Below are 16,812 nucleotides of genomic sequence, written 5' to 3'. Positions count from 1 at the left end.
ATTTATAATTGGAACTTTGCATAAGTAAAAACAGTCAAAAAACAGTCTCAGTGTGTATTTAGTAAACCAGAAGTAAATGCGGCTGGACAGACATTCCTCATTTGTAAGAGAAAAAGCCTTGAGACGCTGCACCGTCCACACAGGAAACTACTCATGCCCAGATCTGACCGTGCTCACTGTAAGACAGCCATCAGCTCAGACTTCTATTTCCTTTTCTATGGGTGAGTATATGTTCTAAAGAACATTACATTTTAAATAAATGTAATATTTTTCTGCCCAGTCTACTGCTATATCTGCTATTTTAATTTCCTTAATAGAACAGAAGAGATGAACACATCCTGAAAAGCTGTACATTTATCTTTGGAGTACTTAAACTTCCTCCTCCTGTCCCAGGAAGGAGGAGTTAACTCCAACTTAAGCAAACCCTGCAAACTTGGCACCTGAAGCTGTGCTTGCTTTAGCACAAGAAACTAGCACAGTGGTACCGAGGGTATGGACATACTAGATGCCTTGTGTAGTTAGATCAATTGATAGGGTAGGTGGTATCATTGAGGAAGTAGATCTCTGAATTGCTTGCTTACTTTAACACAGAACAAGCACTTCACCTGGAAATTCAGCTCACATTGAGTTGTTAAAGTTTGCCTCAAGCAAGTTCAGTTTGTAGTTCTGGTTCCCCAGAAGAGGCTGAATACAAACTTTCCAACTGATTGAGACACACTGCTGTGGAAATTAGTTCGTAGCCCTGATCCACTCTCTGGCTTCAGTACACAGATATTCTTTCCTTCCTCTATGACACTAGTGCAGAAACATGTTGTGGCTAGTGTCCTCAAATTCAAACCAGGAACATTTACTCCCTTTTCTCAGATTTTGCTATTTCCTGAAAAGATGAAAACTAGAAGTATTTGAAGTTTGCAGGCCAATGAGGATATTATACTTGTCCTAAGAATTTTTAGGGCACCAGTTAGCACGCTGTCTGTTCAATTTGTAAGTTTAAAAGATGAAAAGCCACTAGTCAGCAACTTTTATAGCTTGTCATTTCTTGAAGACTGCATTTGTTAACAAAACTTACAGCACGTTCATGAATTTCCCGTTTTGAAGGCACTCTTCTGAGCAGCAGTGCTTATACTTGGGGGGAAAAAAACCATTAATATCTACAGGTAGCCTTGTGTTATGTGAACGCAAACTAGTTGGTTGACTATAGGCACTGTCAGTTCACATGGTAACTTAAAGCATCCTCCTCTGGAATATTGGGTGAGTTTTCATTTCTGCAAGTATTTAATGCACAATTGGTCTGCAGTCTCAAATGCAGGAGGTTTGACTATGCTTGTTTCCAGAAGATGAGACAGTTACTCTGTCAAACTAAAGACTAGAATGTTATTTGGCCCACGCTTATCTTTTCAACATATTCTTCAGGTTTCATTCTGCCATTTTATCTTTACAATTACTGTGTACCATTAAATGTATGTTTAACATCCTTTTTCATAGAGGAATAGCACTGAAAGTGTTTCCCCATAACAGTCAAAACCTGGCATTGAAGAGTTACTTTTCAATGGCTTTTTTTTTGTTTTAACTCCCTTGGTAATTTGTGGGTTGCCTTTATAGCTTTGTTCAAATATAAAGTAGCAGAAAACTGTTTATTGTGCTGTGTTCACTAGTATAAGGACATTGTAGGCAACTGTTCTATTTAACCCAGTTTGCCAGCATTTGGAAAGCATATGTGCTTTGCTTTCTTAAAGTATCCATGGTGTAGATTAGAAATATCTGACCATGGGCTGCAACAGCCCATTCACATCCAGCTCTTGAGGGACCACAGTTCTGGTTATGTTCTTCCAGTAATGTTTCTGCCAGAACAATAAGAAAACCCTGAACAAGCCAAGAGCTAAAAAGCTCCCCAAGTTTCATAGTATAGTTAAGGTGCTAAGCCTAACCTTCCAAGACATGAGTAAGCATATCCAGTTTTCAGTTCTAAATCTTAAAATTCCAAGTATCAGCTATTGTACTGGCTTCTGTACAGAAAAGCCTCATCAGAACTGGACCTCAGAGTTAGTTGCTGTATAGACATTTATTAGTTCAGAGTAAAGTTGTGTGCGAATTTCTATTTGAGGCTATACAGCCTATCCTACTGTACTCATTCAGAAGTCTCCTAAAAACAAATTGATATGCTGAACTTAAGCACAAAGAGACAGCATTCAGGTGAGAATTGTGATGGAGTTGTGAAACTAATATTTGTCGTCAGTATAAGCCCATAGCTGTAGCTCATACACTCTGCAGCATTTGTAGGCAGAGCTTTTCATACATGTCAAAGGGTTTCCTACTTCTGAAAAATCCCTGAAGTTGCCTGTATGACATCCTCCTGTCTCCCAGTGCTTCCTCCAATTCTCTTGCCATTATTTCTGTCTAGGAAGTGAATCTAGTACAATAACCTGTTAAGCTCTGTCCATCCTCCCAAGAGCTGTAGTAAGGGTTAGCTATATCAGAAACCATGAACAGCTTCCTTGAACCTTATATTGCTTTGCAAACAATGAGAGTTCTCCTTCCACAGCTTCTACCCTGCCTCTGCCATATACACACAAAAAAAAACTAGCCAATGGAAGTCTTGCCTATCAGTTCCTAGAACAGTCCCCAAAGTTTTGGGCTGCTTCTTGTAGCATTCAGTTGTCAAATCCAAAAGTTCTGTCAAGTTGAGTCTCCAGCCTATTTTTATTAGGTCAGTAGATCTTTAACTGCTTAAGTAAAAATGCTCATTTATTGCCTTATTTGCAAGGCAAGTTGGCAGCTTTAATTGCCCTTTAAAACACTTTGTTCTGAGGTTTTCTGTGCACTTGTCCTCAGATCTTGGTTTAAGACTTCCTGCAGTTAAATAATGATGAATCACTGGTTTCATTGGTTAAAAGGAGGCACTAGCCAGCTAATAGAGGGATCAGGGCTCCTTAGAAGGTGGGAAATGTACTCTGTAGAGAGCCAAAGCTGTGTTAACTTAACTAGCTTGCACCAATACAATTCAAGAAAAACCTCTAGAAAACAGCAAGTGAGTTTGTGCTCCCCACTCATGTTTTTCATTTCTGAAAAACAACAAACTATGCCTGGCACAAAGAATTTGTCATTTATCTCACCTGAAAGCTTCTATTTCGCTTGAATTCACATTACCACTTTGCTATCTATAACCTCAAAGTACTTTACAAATGCAAGCAAGAGTTGTCCACACTTTCCAGTTGCTCCAACTATAGAGAACAAGTTCCCATCCCTTCAGAATCAAAAGATCATTTCAGAGGCCAGCATTTCATCTAGAAGCTTCAGCCAGGTTGTATTTGGCATTTAAGTGTAATTGTGGTCAAGATCTCTTTACCATATTAGACTCATTCCCAGTGCCAACTAGTTTATTCCTCAGTGTTTGAAGATCTGTGGCTCTGGTAGGTCAAATAAACTCTTCATGTTTCTTATTCATAGGTCATAAGGCCTATTTGCAGATAACGCAAGAACTGTTTTAGCAGGTTCGCATTTTCTTTTAAAAAATGTCACCCTGCCTGCTTCTTTGGTAAAGACTAAAAATTTCATGCTCCCCCTCATTCACTATCATTGACGAAAATGATCATGGTTAAACAGTGATGTGTTAAGTTCATTATTCTTCCTATCAAAAGGATATCTGAGTAGAATACAACCAGTTTTCTGACTTCAGATTTAGCACAGTCCCCTTGTATTGTAGGAAGTGGTGCTTTTTTTTTTTTTTTTTTTAAGAGACTTAGGGCCCATTTGGTCAGTGTTTCCAGAAAAAAAGTACATTACTAAAATATTGGAAGTTAGAAAGCCATATTGTTGAGGACAATTAACAAGGACAGCTCTTCACAAAAATGGTTGCAGTCATTGCAACTATGAAGTTACCACCTCTCTGCAACAGTACATCAGTGGCAAAGGGAGTCTAGTCCCTTACCTGCAAAATATAGATACCTGAGGCTAAGGCAACTACTCCATAGAAGGCAGCAAGCGTAAAAACACTGCAGTGATCTGTTACTCCAAAAAGTATTAAGAAACATTCTTCTGATGTGATAAGAGCAGGATGGGGTCCCCCCCAAATGAAATTAGTTTGTTAGAAGTTATTCTTGGTTGGCAAAATAGTTACCTGCACTTCAAGTTTTCCCACAAACCGTGAAGAGAACTAACAGGCTATTTCAGAGCTAGACAATATATAAATAAAATTGAAAATAGTTTTAATCTGTCTTAAAAAAATTAAGTTTTCCTCAGTCTGTGACACTGATTTCAGTTAAATCTAATAGTTAAGGTCAAATTAGTGGTCCAAGCCAAAAGAAAAAAAATAACTGAAGAGGTTATAGTCAACTGCATGAGTGTCCCACTGCCCCACATAGGGGGCAGAATCCAGTCCACAGCAGCGGAAGGATGACAGGACTGCAGGGGCAGGAGCTCTGCTAGAGCAGGAAGTTGCCAGGTACTAGAGAATACATCTTCAATAATGCTGATTTCAAGTTCACACTGAAGGTTTTTTTAAGTCAGCAATATTCTAGCAACTTTTGTTAAAAATTTTTACTTTTAATATCTATCCTTTCACCTCCTCAAACTTACTAGTCCAGTGTTTTCACTGGAACTCTGGTTTCAATAATTTTAATTGCTTCTTAGAGTTGACCTAGTAAGATACCTACAATAGTTCCATCTCCATTAACATTATCTTCCTTATTTCTTCCTTTACCATATTATAAGAGTTTCAATTACTCTGTGCATCCTTGGCAGGGATCAAAATCCCTAGAAATCACTGGTGCCTTATGCTTCAGCCATTGTTGCATTATTTTGATTTCCACACTGTGGGAGATGGTCATTTAGTAGATTAAATGACAGACAACACTTCTCCTCACTCCACCATTTATCATATCCAGAATGTGTAGAAAAATTACACAAATTGAGATGTCTAAGCAGAGATAGCATTTTAAAAACCTTATAGACTGATGCCATTCACAGGACTAGTTACAGACATCCAATTCAGAGACCAACAGGACATGCATAACTATTTTGTTATTAACTGAAAGTCTTCACATGGAAGCTGGTTGACTTGCTCTTACACTTTGGCATCACTGAATTCAAGCTGATCTGGAAAGAATGATAAGAGTATAAAATTCTACGTGGAGTTAGTAAGATAACAGGGCACTACATCATGCATCATATAAGCCAAAGGCAGAATTCAAAATATATAAACCTCTTCTATTCCCCTATCTGCAAGCTGGCATTTCCAGGGCAGCTTCAAATTTGAGTCCACACCCTCCATTACAGATAAACTAATGTTTTAGTTACATAGTTAGCTAGATAGTCAAACTCTGCAGAGGTGTATATGAGGATTCATTGCTAGACTCCCATATATAGGTAACAAGCAGAGAGCTTGCAGGTGGAGCTTAAATAGATCTTCCAGTATTTAATTCTGGATTTTCTGCATGCCAGCATAGCAGAGTTCATCATCAAGTGTTAGTTCTATAAGCAGCATGAGTAGTGCTGACTTGTTGCACATGTTGCTCACACACCTTAAGGAACAGCTCATGTATTTACAGTTGTGGCATGCAACAGACTACATGCTGAGTAATAAAACACCCATTACTGGAGCATGCTATTTCATCCCCCAAGACAGAATCAGGAGCATCCACAAGAACAGGCGGTTCAGCACATGTAGCATCACTCCCAGAGCAGTGCAAAGGAACAATAGCAGACAAGTTTAGGAAACCCCCACCTACTCAGTGTTAAACTTTTCCAGCCATTTGACATTACATCCAAGTAAGCCTACTGGAAAACTCTATCCTGAAGATACCACACAATAATTGAAGTTCTCTAGAGTAGCAGTAGGAAACAGGGTCCCAGTTGCATGGTACAGAATGCTTGATTGACTGCCAGTATTTTCACTTGAGATTATGAACATGAAGTTCCATTGTCAGATTTCTTCCTCTACCACATTTCACTGACCCAAAGTATTACTTCCTTAAATTTCTTCTATATCAGATTAGTTTAGGCATGAGTGAACCTTTGAGTTGATTATGTTCATGACTAGGATATCGGGAGCCATTCTTCTTCCAGAGGACAGGCTTAGGTAAAAGGCAAGAGCAAGAAAAATCATTTTTACATTCAATCAGCTTTTGGGATAACAGTGCACAAAAGCATCAGATTATTAAATCTAGCCACTGCTGTAGTGAAAGGGTTGTTTAACTAACTTGGAGCAATATTGTCTTCCATTAGAGAGAATGAGAGTGCAGAGGATTTTACTTCTGTCAGTGACCTTACTGAGGAGTGTTTATATGGGTCAGTTTGCATGCTGCCCTGTGTGCATGACTTTTGCACACTCTGCAGCAAGTCAGAAGTTCATTCAGTCCCTAGAGCAGCAAATATTGCTCTTTTTTCCACATATTATATCAAGGCAGTAGGGGATCTTGCGCTTTAATCTCAAATTAATGTATACTCCACCTAAGCAGATTGCCTGCATGCTTCTCTCCTCCTCACCTGAGAGGACTTTAAGCCTTTCCTAACTGAAGGTTACATGTACTTGGATCCAAAAAACCCATTTGATGTTTTATTAAGTGTCAGAAACTTTTAATCAGGGACAGCCTGCTGGGCAGAGTTAATTTCTGAAGTCTGACTTGGAGAGGCAAAGAAAATTCTATTCTAGGAGACAATGAAAACTGAATATTTGCATTGCCTTAGTTAAAAAAATCTTTGTGTGGGGGAAAACACTTAGCCTCACAAGGAGGAACCTGTTCTCCATTCATCTGTTGGCACAGCCCATTGCTAGCTCTGTACTTAAAGAGAGTTCTGCAGTACGCACACCCCTCTCGCAGGGAAAAAAATTTGAAGAGACAGGGAGGTACAGAAAGAAGCATTTTCCTGCTGCGTGTACCACCACATGCTGGAATAGACCAACCCAGTTGGAAATTGGATACTAGGGCAAGACAACCTACTGACCTATAATACGTTTATAGAGATACTTTAGACATTTGACTTCTATTTAGAAGTCTTTAGGGGAGGCTCATTAGTGCATGTTAGTCACAGTCCAAACTAAGTCTTAATTGTTTCTCTTGTAAAGAGATTTTCTTTACCAGCATCCAAGATAAGTGCACTTGGAAGGGCTTTTTCCTCCCTCCTTAAACCTTATTAGCCTTAAGATGATGCTTAAAGGAGGAATGGCATGGTTTTGTTGCTTGAGGGAAAGAGGACACCTGAAAAATATCTGCCCTTACATTTTGTGAAGGGTGTACCTGCATAGCAGCAGCTGTGCTGCCTGGAGGTTACCTTTCCCAGCTGCTTGTCACCCCCTCAGATTTATGAGCTGAGCTGCCCAGCTGAGCACTGCAACCTCCTGTTTCAGACAGGATGAGGCACACTAGCTTAAACAGCTTGAGCAGTAGCTTAAGGAGCAGAGACCAGCATTAGTCAAGTAGATCAGGGTAGCAGTTTTACAAATGTCTCAGCTGTTAGATTTGAGGGAGAAAGTAAAAGCAGCTGAGGGGAGAGCTGTGAACAGCAGCACTCTCTTCAACCAGCTGCTGCTGTCAGGTGTCACATTCACAGCCTCAGTCTTGCATCAAATTAAGTTTTCCCTCAGTGCAGTTTTGTGCCACCTTCTCCAGCACTCGCTCACCTCTTTCTCACCTTACATTGCCATGCTTAGTTACTCTTGCAGCACCACTTCTCTGAAATCATAGACTGCTACTGTTAGGTGAACATGCTAACACAGCTTCTCAAAATACATTCCAGATGACTCTGGTAAGGTAGTCATCTACACTTATTCTGTGCATCAGATCTTTAGCATTAGCACTGTGTGACAAGTTACTGCCCCAGTCACCAGGCACAGTCACCAACAAAACCTGGGAGCAGACAGCAAACATCCTTAGAGACATGATTCTCCCACAACTCATGACCCAGACAGGAGATTGACTGAGAATTGTGTGCCGCCTTGAAAAGCAAACACATGTCATTTCAAAATATTCATTCCAGAAAAGGGGAGAAAAAGCAACAAGTTTCTGAATCTAATTCATACTAATTGTATTTCAGTTGGGGTTGTTCATGGCACCTTAGGTAATCCACAAGGAATCATTACAGTTACACTGTTGCCATAGAAATGCAGTACTTAAACAGCTTCAGAAAAAGTTGTTTTACATCCTTTCCCCTTGTATCTCCTTCAAAGGAAACCACACTATATTATTATAATAACAACAACCGTAAACTCAGCTTCTGCAAAGAAGCATTTAGCTTCTTAGGAAAAAAGGAAGAACTAGTTCCCTGGTCCTGCTAGCATCTTTTAGTCCACCATTAAAAGAAATTAATTAGTTTTAAACTCTGAAAGCCTCAACATTTAAAAACTAAGAGCTCCCCTCTTTTTAAAATAACCTAACCTGAAGGATTGCTCACAACAGGAAAACAAGGACTCCCCAAAGTCATAGGCTCACCTCTTCAAGGCTGTCCCACAGAGAAGGGGGTCCAACCTGCCTTCTTACCACAGGCAGCCTCACCTCCACACTGCCTCTCCAAAGCCCCCAGCCATACTAGTGGGGAGAGCCCCACCAGCTCCCTTCTTCTCCATTTAAATGCAATCCTGCTGGAGGCCAGGTGGAAACATTTTACACGGGTCATGACCGTCCTTGCATTCGTTTCATTGACAAAATATTAACTCCTTGTTCTCCTCGTGACATGTGGGAAGTACCATTGACTTGATAATGTTTGCCTGCACAGACCCCAGTTTTGCCCCTTCTATAACAACAGTAAATGCAGTAAATGAGGTCGGGGCATGTTTGCAAAGATTGTACAATTTCAAATAGGACTATGTTATAATGTAGGCATACCTGTAAAGGGTGCAGATAATGTTAATTATGGCATTTTCTGAGTTTTTTGCATGTCACTTTGAAGCCTTAACATTCTCCTTAACATAAATGCTTAGGTAGTTACACATTCTGAAAGAGCAAACTAATACTTCAGAAAACCTAATATTTGTACCACCTATGTGTAAGTCTAGCTTCTCAATAACCACATTGTGATATTTTTCACATTAATTGGAATTCAGTTGTCAGTAAAAATTAGTTAGCTGAAAGAACTGACTTGTAAACTACAGCTGATTGTGTTATTTATACATAATATTCTTTTTTCACAGCAGACAATATATTTCAGTGTTTCAACGGAGAAGTACATTAATAAATGTTGATTAAAAGTTTAAAATAAGATCTCAAGTAATTGGTATCTGAGAATTTAACCTGCAGCTACAAGCTTGTTAAAATAAGAAATTAAAACGCAAATCACAGTGTAAACATAACCGTAGGTTTCCTTGACAATGAAAGCTATAGTAACCACTTGGAAGTAACGCAGTTCATCACTTTTTGTGATGTCAGTAGAAATTTCAGTATCCCTGTAACAGTGTTTTTGACCTGAATTCCAGTGGGTGCTAAAACAGAAAGGTACTTAGTTTGGGTACAGAATCTCCGTCTTAGAGAGATCTCCTAGTGACATACTGAGGGGCTTCGTGTAAGTACAATAGTATGTCTGTAGAGATTGATTATGGATCTCTTATGTACATTAAAGTACAACATCCAGAATCAAATATTAATAATTTACCAACTCTAAACCAATTTAGAACTGAAATTAAGTTTTACTTACAACTTCAGCATTTTGCTGTAGTGCTTTTCCAAACCTCTTAGTCTCTTTTCTGACTGCCTTACTACCTAGCACTGCATAAAATGGTGGCATGGTTAAATTGTCAAATTGCTAATCCAAGCTGCAAATTTAAGCACTTCTCGTATTCACGCAGGTTCCTAAAAAAGCACAGTAATTCTGATACGGAGCCCTTCTTCTTGAAAGTCCTGCCTCAGTCTCTGTAAATCCCTCTTTATTGCTCCCCTCTTCCTCTGCTGTCAGTGGCCTCTGGTCCATTTGAAATATTAGTTTCCTCATGCAACTGCCAATCATTCCCTCCTGACTGTATCTTCAAATCTATTTTGATTCTCCACTTGGGCTATATGCTCCAGGTTTTCCCCCCTTCCTCAGAAGAGACAGGATAATGAACTTGTTTTCCTTGAGAAATCTTAGTCCTGTCAGTTGTAAGTGGAAGACCGAGACTTGTTTGATCTATATTGCAGCATGTACAGCCTTGCTATTAGGTTAATTTACTGCTTTCACTATGTTAAATAGCTTACTTGCATCCCGTGTAGCAGTTACTGATTTTATATCCTATGTTTTTAATACCAGGTATACTGAAATGAGTTGTCCACCACTCGTGTATAGCAGCCTCGTATCATGTCAGTGGAAATTGTTCGTTGCTTTGAGAAATAACAGTGCCGTGGCAGCAGAAGAAGGAAAGATAACTTTCTAAAAGATACCACAAAATGGTGCTTTCTGTGACTTATGTAGCGCTCCAGACTACTTTAGTAGCTCCAATCTGTGACCTCCTTTTCTGTTGTCACTTGGAGAACCTCCAGCTCTCACCGTGGTCTTGTCCTGTGAGTTGAGGGGACTGCTAACATTAACCTAAATATTCACATCCTTACTTACTGCCCTGGCTTGGTGTTGAGAGTGTTCATAATCATTTTTTGCCAGTTTTTGACTGGCAGCAAAGACGATCTTCATGTGCAGTCGTGGAGGCTTCGGCTGTAAGTGTAGTACTGTTTGCAAGACTTAAGTATGCCTCTTTCTCGTGCACGCGTGGTCTAATTTAAAAAAAGCCTAAGTATTTGTAGCTCCAGTGAAATTCAAGCCAGTACTGTCCTCATGGATTGTATATCAGAGGTACAATTTAAACTAATGCTGGGAAGAGGGTAGTTTGTTTCCCTGATGTGCCACGTCAGCAAAGAAGAGATTGAGCGTTTGTCAGCGTGGACTTTATGATAAAGTGCTTGCCATAGCTGTTTCTCTGGCTGATTTGAATTTTTATTTTGTTCATTAGGTGGAGAATGTTGGTGCCAGGGCTAAGTACTGTTTTACTGTAAAATCTCGATAATATTAAATTCCCTTGTGATTCCCTAATTATATTTTAGGGATACTGAGTTGCTTTCCCGGAGAACCTCCTGTGATCTCTAGATGTGTCCCTGGTTACAGAATAACACCGGATTGAAACAGTGAGGGATACGCTGCGAGAGATATTTCAGGGCAGTGTTAAAGGTGCAGAAGTTCTAAAAAGCCTGAAGTTCTTTGAGTAAACTGCCTTTAGTAAAAGCGTCTTCTGCCCTAGCAATTCCTGTGTCACCTTTATATTAGTGCAGGTATGCTGAGTATTGCTATGAAATTGAAAAAAAACAGTAGTACTGTGTTCAGCCAGTGTTGTTTCTGTTGCATTAGATAGTTTTCACTTTTGTCATAAACACAAATCCTTATAGACTAATTAACAGCTGTACTGCAGCAGCAGCACTCCTTTCACCTTTTCCCTGAAGGCTGCAATTGGCATTTGCTTTGAAAGCTACGTAAAGAGTATCTTTTCAAGATTTCATTTCTTTTTGTCTTTTCTTAGCATTACTTGTGAGAGAAGGCATATGAACACACCTGGAAAAGGCGGTTTGATTGTCTGGCCTATTTTCCTGAATAGCCTGTAGAGCTGTAATCCCACCCTGAGGAAATATACACCATCTTTATGCCAGCTGGCTTGGGCAGTACGGAGCTTGTCTGCTCCAGGAATTTTTGCACTGATGTAACTACACTATGTAAATATACTGCACTGAGATAAAGCAGTGTCTGTACTTTTTCCCCCAAGTGTCAGAGAACACCACAAAAAGCTCTAACGTAGCTAGAACCTGAAGGCTTATCTGCCTAAAAGTTACTCCAGTACAATTATTTCTGCTTGTTTTCCCCTCTGTGAATACCTTTATTCTGGGATGAGTGTGTCCTGTTCCAAATCAGCAGAAGTCTCTTAAAAGCAGATCAAGCCCTTGGACACTCTTAGTGCAGAATCCAGGCAAGGGTTAGATAAAGGATAGTTTGCTCAACTCTGAGTTTACCCTCTGCCTTAATCTGAATTGACTCCTCCGTATGTACAAGCCCCTAGTTAAATTGCTAATGAAAAGTATTGTTTAAAAATTAATATTGTGTTGATAAGGTACTGAGGAACAGAAATTCTCTCTCCACAGAGCAAGGAGAGTTTAGACAGAATCAGTGTGTGAATGCAAGAGGAATTCAGTGCTTGAGCTTTTATTCTTACCTTCTCTGAGATTGCCAGCAAGAATCTGTGAGTGCTTCTGTTGCTGTTGATTTTGGTGGTGTGAGCACCTGCCTATTAACAAATAGACCGAAACTCACAAGCTCTCTTCCTGGAAGGTAGGAGCTATCAGACATAATGACTTGGTTTTGGAGTGCTGACTGAGAGAGGAAAGGTTTCACATCCAAGTAAAAATCCCTGACTCCCTGAAATCCTTTGCAGAAATGACTTCCTCTTCTTTCACAGACCTCTCTAAATTCGTGACATGGCTCTCTGAAGGCTGGGCTACAGATTGGCCCTTAAAGGAGGTTTTATAAGCAGTCTGGCTCAATGGTGTTATTTTTCCTTTGTTCTGTATAGATGGACACCTCACTTGACAATAACTGAATTCTTCTCTGGCCTAGCATCTGTTCTCAGCAGCACAAGTGAAAGAATGCTTCTGAAGGCAGTTTCGTTCCTGCTCTTTCCTGATCCCTTGGAAGAACAATAATCTTGAGCATCATCAGCTTTAACAGAAATATAGAAAGTCAAGGGTAGGACTTTCTCTCCAGGGACAATGATCTGTCCCTCATGCGAAAGAGCTGGGTGAACAGCTCTTGATGTGACAGATGCCTGCTTCCATGTGTCAGACATTCACCAGTTACGTAAGACGTTTGGAGGACAGCCCGCTGCTACCTGAGTGTTCTTCCTTTAAGCTTGCTCATGGCTCTACAAATCTCAAGACTTTTACGGTAGCTGCTCTCTTCCCCGGATGCTTGTATGTCCAGAGTTAAGGACCTCTGCCCTCCTGTGCGTGGAGGAGTGTTTTAAGAGCCAGCTCAGAACAGGATAGCTCCCCAGTAATTCAGTAGACTTTTAGCCTCTTCCAGCGTTAGGGCAGTTAACCAGCTGTAAGAAATCTTTCAAATGTACAAAATCTCTGCTCCTAGGCTCTGTCCTGGCCAGTCTTTCTGCTGTAAAAGATTTTCAAAAATTACACCTGTTCAGTCTGATGTTTGCTAATCTGTGTCATCGTCCTTGCTAATATGGCCCTAGGTTTTGACTCATAGCCAGTCTAGTTTGCTCCTTTTTTCTTGGAACATCTCATCGCCCACTGATACCTCCCATGTGGTGTGGGGTTCTCGTTACCTGGGTGTGTACTTTTGAATGTCTAGGAGTCCAGTTCCAGGAAGTCTGAGTCTTTTGGAGCTCAGAGCAAAGTTGTGGACCTTTGTGTTTATCTTCCTTTTCCTATGTGGGAAGTAGCCACAGATTTCAACTTTCCCACATGGTATGTAGAGAAGGGAGGAGGGCATTTCTAGCTGCTACCAGGGGACACAAAACTGTGAACATACCACATTCATTAACAAGTCCATCTAGTACTCTGGAAAAGAGAAGGTGAAGACAAACCTGCCTAACAGTGGTCTAAGGATGGACAGAAGCAGTTCTTCAAGCTAACATCATCAGTGCCATCTATTATAGATGAGCCATCCAGTTACAGACTTTGTTAATGTCCAGACAAAATCACAGATGCCAGTTGAGTTACTGTACAAAAGCAGGCATATATCACTTTCTCATCTGTTTCTTTTCGGGTGTAATCAGCATCTGAATCATAAAGAAGATTGATCAGACAGAGTAAAAGTTCTTACAAGCACTAGGGAGGCCTTAACAGCCCTGATCCCATGTAGTTGGTCTCTGAGCCTCTGTATTCACTGCCTTGGGTTCAGATTTCTTTCCGCTGCTTGCTACTGAGAGAAGAAATCAGTGTTCAGCAGTATTGATTATGACTGCTCTGCCAATAAGTTTATATTACTTTTTCCATGTATTGTAGTTTTAATCAGCTTTGCATATGTTCATGAGCATAGTGCTGAACTTCAAAAGAAAAATCTCTCAATAATGTTTCCACATGTGCACATGTGATCTAGTTTTTCCTACATATCTGAAGAAGTGCTGTAATTTTAGGCTACATAGAATGACTGAAGAAGGCTTTATTTATAACAGTGGTTACACAGCATAATCTTACTATAGAAGGTGTTGGAAAGATTCTAGAAATTACATTTTAAGGAACATTGGAATCTCAGGAATCCTGCAGCAGCCTTTTTATATCGTTTTGGAAAGCTGTGTTTTTTTCTTGTTAGGTGGAAGCATTGCTTCTTGATAAGGCTTTACTACTTTAGTCAATGCTTCAGCAAGCAGAATCGTTTTCTTGTCATTTTAGCAGGGTGAATCAATTTACTGTATTACACCAAATATTTAACAGGAAGGAGTTTTCCACTGATATCTTGAATGAAGGTTAAGTATAAAATTTGATCTGAAATTTATAGATAACACTGAGGAACAACTATCCTGGAAATTACGAGGATTTCAGCCTTAAAGTATAATTAACTCAACTAGGATTAATAACCATGTTCAACTTTCAAGACCCATCTGCTTTAGAACAGGTTCAGTGTGTAAGTATGTCTACAAGTGATGCAAGTCTGTCATTTGACTTACTTGCTACACCTTTTCCATCATTGAACTAAAGTAGGTTGCAAAGAGATTAAGTCTTGACATTAGCTCTTTTTAAGATTTAGAGTCTGAATGGCCAAGACATTCGTTCTGTTCGGTTGGGAAGAACGTTGAGACTAAACTGCTGCAAACAACTGATGATCCTCCTGTGCCGATTTCCACTATGTCACTTACATATTACTATGTTCCTCTGTTCTCTGCTCTGTATCAGTAGGGATACTTTGGTAGAGAGGAGGCAGAAGGCTGCCACTGTGGTAAATAACCTATTTCTTTTCTCTTCTCTTAGTACATGCATCTCTGTGGGAACATTTTCATGGAAGGAACCTTACTTCTCCTACCTCTAGTTCTCCACAGAACAGTGGTTCTCCAAGGGATATTTAAAGCGCATACAGTTCAGTCTAAAAGAACTTGTGTGTATCTTCACCTTATTTTGCAGAAGTGTTAGGTCTGCAGCTGCTATAAATATTTTTTTTTTCTGAAGCCTTATAAAAAGAATCCTACTAAAAGATGGAATATGTATTTGTTCTATGTGGAATATTTTTTCTAACAGAGATTACAGCAAAATTCTTGAGCAAAGAGTATCCAGCTGAGAGTGGTAACCAACCTAGCAGGGCTGTTTCCTTCGTGAACACTTTAATCACCTATTTAATGTTAATTTACAGCAATACAGAAATGATTAATAGGAGGCTTTTCAAACATAGATGGCTAGCTAGTACGTGTATTCTGTATGTGTGAACTACTTGGTGCTGATCTTTGACATGGGCAGCAGTCCAAAGGAATGGTAATACGGAGAACCAGATGTTGCTGAACTGCTAGATATTCAGGGATGCTGGCATACCATGCCTGCTGTATCCTTGGAAATAGAATAAATAAAGGTCCTCTGAAGAGAGGAGGCCCTGTTTAGTCGCTTGGAATACAGACACAAAGGAGAATTTTTGCAGTGTTGAGTACGGCAACATAGTAAAGTAGTAGTTATAAAAAGTAGAGCTCTTTTGGATTACTAAATGTAAGGGAAACCTCTATGCAAAATATTACAGTAATTGCAGGCTCGTGTTCTGACTGCCTTATCAGAGGACATGCATCCTCCGTGGCGTCTTTGTTTGCCTTACAATCGATAGAAAATAAGCAATTGAAAAAGACTTGTTTAGATGTAGGTTGTTCTGATGTCACGCATCTGACCATTCATCTATGCAGTTCTAGCTAAGATTATTGGTTAGTTTTCCTGTAGAAAAGAGGATTCTTGCTGCTTGCTTCAAGAGATAAATTCTCTCTTTTTGTTTCAGCTGTGATCTTCTTTTCTGTCTTCCTGCTTCTTACCCTAAAGCAGTCTCTCACGAATGTGAGCATGAAATGAGAGGTTAATTGCTTCCATTGTGTTCTTGGGATCTTTGTTTTACCAGTGAATCTTGTAAAGAAATACTCCAAAATCTGGTACTGGTTGGTTCAAGAATAGATGGACTATGCTCTGCTTGTATATCCATTGTCATTCTCATAGGGAACAGTGTATTTGTTGATCTTTATGAAATTAAAAGACAAACACCCCTTGTTCCCTAGCTTGTGGTCTAAGTGCCAGCTGGACATTATCAAGTCCACCATTAAATTCTTATCTTCCAGGAACACAAGGATCCCTAGGGAAAATCAGCAGACATCTTTTATAGAGAGATAAAGAAACGTATTTTAAAAAGGAAATTGTTTGTTTTATCCTGTAATACCTACACATAACAGCGGTCTAATATCAGTGGAAGATTTACGTTATTCAGACATTTAAACGTCAAATCTTTATGGCAAACTGGCATGCTTAGATTTTGAGTTACATCGCAAAGACTCTTGCTTTCTTGTTGTTTGCGTGTGCGCATTGCTTCATCTCCCTGGCCAGTATAGGAGGGGATGTTGTGATCTCCTCATTAAAGACGTCACACTGAGAAGATTGTAGTTGAGGAATAAATAGAACAAGTGTTAGGAAGCCAAGCAGCTCATCTCAGTTGAACTAAAATGCACTCCGCGCAAACTGGCTTTCCTATAGTTTTCTTTCTTCTACCTTCAAGCAAGAACTTCCTTTGCCCTTTTGCAGGGTATCTAGCTAGCTTACTGGAGACTTTTCTAAGTACCTTTGCCTCCTTTTCCAAAATGTTATTTTATGTATTTGTGCAAGGGCATAGCCAATATTTTTTTATATG

General features: G+C 39.7%; 1 protein-coding gene across 3 annotated transcripts in view; it reads left to right on the top strand.

Moving 5' to 3' along the window:
• Positions 1–16,812, top strand: part of PDE6D (phosphodiesterase 6D) — a 39,246-nt gene that overhangs the window by 2,103 nt on the left and 20,331 nt on the right. The window contains exon 1 of one of the 3 annotated variants that reach the window (XM_068953838.1): positions 63–221. The exons of the other annotated variants lie outside the window; for them this stretch is intronic. Within the exon in view, the coding sequence (XP_068809939.1) occupies positions 77–221 (145 nt within the window). The 5' untranslated portion in view covers positions 63–76. Of the gene's footprint in view, positions 1–62; positions 222–16,812 lie in introns of those variants that run through there. 3 annotated transcript variants of the gene reach the window in all.

Source organism: Struthio camelus, chromosome 9 (assembly GCF_040807025.1).
Source record: "Struthio camelus isolate bStrCam1 chromosome 9, bStrCam1.hap1, whole genome shotgun sequence".
Lineage (NCBI taxonomy): Eukaryota > Metazoa > Chordata > Aves > Struthioniformes > Struthionidae > Struthio > Struthio camelus.
The sequence above is the reverse complement of the archived record's forward strand: the minus strand, read 5'-3'. Positions and strand labels throughout refer to the sequence as shown.